Below are 3,916 nucleotides of genomic sequence, written 5' to 3' on the forward strand. Positions count from 1 at the left end.
AAAAAAGTATTTGCTTTTCATAGGTTCAAATGGAATGAGCATCATTATTCTATACATGTACACATATATAAACAGGATTTGAATATGAACTTTATGTCCAATTACATAAGCAAAAGGCCAAGGAAAACTGTCATTTAGCAGTTTCTTAGGAGAAGAAAAGCTTTTAAAAACCTTAGTAAGTAAGGAGAGATGGCTCATCAGTTAAAAGCGCATACTGCTCTTGTAGAGGACCAGAGTTCAGATCCCAGCATGGCAGTTGGCAACCACTTTTTATAACTTTAGTTTCAGGGGATCTGACACCCTCTTCTTACCTCCAAGGGCTCCTGTATGTACACAGGTTCATGCAGGCAGACAGGAATGTGTGCGTGTGTACAGACAAGCGCGTGCGCACAAACACGCTCTCTCTCTCTCTCAAATTTTTTTTTTGTCTTTTTGAGACAGGGTCTCCCTGTAGCCCCAGCTGTCCTGGAACTCACTTTGTAGACCAGGCTGGTCTTGAACTCACAGAGATCCGCCTGCCTCTGCCTCCCAAGTGCTGGGATCAAAGGCGTGCGCCACCACGCCCAACGTAAGTAAATGTATTTTCTAAAGAATATTAGTAAAGTAATTCAAGATTTCAAGATTACTAAATTCTAACTCTAAGCTTTGAGCAAGTATATACACTTCTACATGGGTTGAGCAAAGCAGCACCTATATTTATGAAAGTAACTATCTCTTGATATGTGGCACAAGCCTTTAATCCCAGCACTCAGGAGGCAAAGGCAGGGGGATCTCTCTGAGATTGAGGCCAGCCTGGTCTACACAGGTCAATTCCAGGCCAGCTGGAGCTGCAGGGAGACTCTGTCTCAAAACAAACAAACAACAAAAAAACCTAAAACCAAACAGTCACAATTTTTATAAAAATGTGTATGTATATAGACACATATACATCTAAAATTGTCCAGTTTGAGGCTGGAGAGATGACTTAGGGGTGAAGAGCACTGACTGCTCTTGCAGAGGACCTGGGTTCGGGTTCCCAGCATCCACATGGTGGCTAATAACCATTCGTAACTTCAGTTTTAGGACATCTGACACCCTCTTCTGACCTCCAAGGGCATCACATGCATGTGTATCACTTACATACATGCAGGCAAAATACTCATAGATTTTAAAAAGTGTTCATTTTGAGTTTCATTCTTAGTTCACAAAATCTCTTGTTTGCAGCAATGTCTTCTTTCTAAACATTCCCCGAGGAAGGAAGGGAGAGGGAGGGAGGGACGGAAGGGAAGGAGGGACCAATTCCACTCTCCCAGCTGTTTTAGTCCGAAATTGTTGGGGGACTCTCCTCCTAAGGTTGCAGTCTACCACGTCCGGATAGCTCTAAGGGGCTTGGTGCTATATGGAAGGACTCCCTTTCTCAGCGGGGGCCTCCTGCTCTCTGCCTGACTTATCTGGAAAGTGCCACCAAGCACGGGTGCCTGACTTTATTCAGAACATGACCTTTGGCATAGTTACCGGCAATAAAACTGACCCCAGGTTTTTTCTATATGATAATTAGGCATTGCCCTGTAGTCAGATGATAGGATCCCCCTACAACATGTAAATAAAGCGTACTATGAGCACATATCAGCTGAAGCTTTGGCTGCTGCCTCCACACTATATTTTCCCTGACCCCCACTGAATAAATGGAGCTGTATCACTGAATCTGACTCCCCGGAAAGTCTTTCCCGTCGTGCTCACTGGCCATCCTGACCCCGTTTGTCCTTTCTGCTCCCTTTGTCCTTGTGGATTGGTGGCCAATGGTCCTTGAGGGGAGGGAGAGACCCACACCAAATGTCTCATTTCACTTATTTTATTTACTTAATTATTTTGGTTTTTGGAGACCAGGGTTTTGCTACATAGTCCAGGTTGCCTTTGAACTCATAATCTGATGCCTCGGCCTCCTGGGTGCTGGGATTACAGGCAAGCAACAACACTCCTGAACAAAAAGTTCTATTTTATGAAGCATCCTTGATGTGTCTAGGAAGGTAAACCATACAAAGTTAAACCACATTCCAAGCATAGTCCTTCACTGGCAGAGGAAGTTTTCTAAATACAGATTGACTTGCAGGGAAACAGACTAATGGAACCATCCCCTTGTTTCCATGATGTGCCACCTCACCCTCGTACCTTCTGTCCGTGCTGTTCATGTACTCCAGGAACCAGGTCTTAAATTCCCCCAGCTGGTGCTGAGCTCTATTGACCACCTGTGATGCAGCAAGCAGGTCTCCACATCGCATGCAGTAATAAATTAATGCCCAGACAGGATGGCCTTCTACCTCCCCATCCTAAAAGACAAAGGGCAGTTAAACAAACAAAACCTAACCAACTACCTTCTGCTATGCCAACACCCGGCTAAGGCTTAAAATCCACTAGAACCCCTGAGTTAAGAACGATTAACAGCATCTTACTCTATTTTGCAAAGAAACTAATTTGTCCAGAGCAAGATGGGAGTGGTAGTGTAGTGTAACTCTGGAGTTAACCTTTGACGTCCACCTGACTTAAAACATCCCTGCGCTTACTTCCACAGCTGGCAATCATGGGATAAAGTTCTTCTTTGATGACTTTCACACAACTACTCCTACAACTTCCAAAACAAGAGCTAAAGACATCGTTGGCCAACAAAGACTACTGTGAGCTTATAAAATTAACTACAATGAGTAGTCAGTCATGTCTTGTTTCCTCAAATGTTGAGTATCTGGGTATCAGATGCTGCTAGGTGATTGTCTCTATCCTTCCAACACTGCAGCTGACCCACCCTACTTATTACCTGGGTTCTCTGTGTTTCACCAACTCTCTTAGAGGAGTGGTCCTCAGACCTCCTTGTCCGTCCCCTCTACAGCCAAACGCTTTGTAAAACGGAGACCACGTGGTATCACTTGGCCTCTTAAACTCTTTTGAGCTGTTTAAACCCAGCACTCAGTCTTGGCACTCAAGGTCTTCCCCAGGTAGTTCCAGCTTGCTAAGCCTCACCACATGCTTGCTACTCCAAATACTGTGCTTTCTCCATGCTGTTCTCTTCTCCTAGAATAGCTCTCCCAAGACTTCAAGATGGTGAAACCTTATTTTTTTAATTTTTAAATTTATTTTTATGTGTATGAGTATATTGCCTACATGTAAGTGCACCTGTGTTGAGCAATGCCCACAGAGGACAGAAAAGGGTGTTAGAAACCCTGGAACTGGAGTTACAGATGGTTTGTTAGCTGTTATGTGGGTGCTAGAATTTGAACCGGGGTCTTCTGCAAGAGCAGCCAGTGCCCTTAACCGCTGAGCCATCGCTCCAGCCTTGAACCCTTATTCTTTAAGAACAAGTATGATCTTTTATGAAACCAGTATCCCCTGTATCCTCCAACTCCTGGCACAAAGCTCCAATTTAGCACTGTGTACTCTGTAACAGACTGTAAAGTAATTCCTCAGCTTGGACGGCAAGCTAACCAGAGGGGTCACATCCTAAAATCCATACCAACTCCAGTCTCCTGGCTGTTTTAGTCCCAAACCTCTTACATATTCTTGTCTCTCATATCCACAATCAACTTACTGAGCTGGTCTTCAGCTCAACTTTCAAGACTTACCTAGGACATAATGCTGCCTCCTCCCTGGACTCCTGCATAACTGGCTTTCAAAGGATCCACTAGAAGCACACTCCCATATGTCCCCAGCCTCTTCTCCACAGGGAACCTCCATTCAACTGAGAATACCTGAGAACACCAACTACTGTGGGGTGTCTCTGACCACAAACAAAGTTGACAGTACCTGAAGTCCTGGTAAAGGAGCTGGAAGTTTAATGTTTAGGAAGCTTCGAACCAGCTGGTAAGTTCCAGGCACACCACCTAGCTGGGCCTGATGCAGATTTCCAAAGACAGTCACAAGGGTGTAATTCTTATAACTAAGAAATTTA

The 3,916-nt window shown here is 44.5% G+C and overlaps 1 protein-coding gene across 1 annotated transcript in view; it reads right to left on the bottom strand.

Moving 5' to 3' along the window:
* Nucleotides 1–3,916, bottom strand: part of Nup93 (nucleoporin 93) — a gene marked incomplete in the record, with an annotated part of 103,868 nt that overhangs the window by 12,820 nt on the left and 87,132 nt on the right. Inside the window, 2 exon segments of the mRNA XM_008834925.2 lie at nt 2,149–2,306; nt 3,772–3,904. Coding sequence (XP_008833147.2) covers nt 2,149–2,306; nt 3,772–3,904 — 291 coding nt within the window.

Source organism: Nannospalax galili, unplaced genomic scaffold, assembly GCF_000622305.1.
Source record: "Nannospalax galili isolate Female #2095 unplaced genomic scaffold, S.galili_v1.0 scaffold957, whole genome shotgun sequence".
Taxonomy (NCBI): Eukaryota; Metazoa; Chordata; class Mammalia; order Rodentia; family Spalacidae; genus Nannospalax; species Nannospalax galili.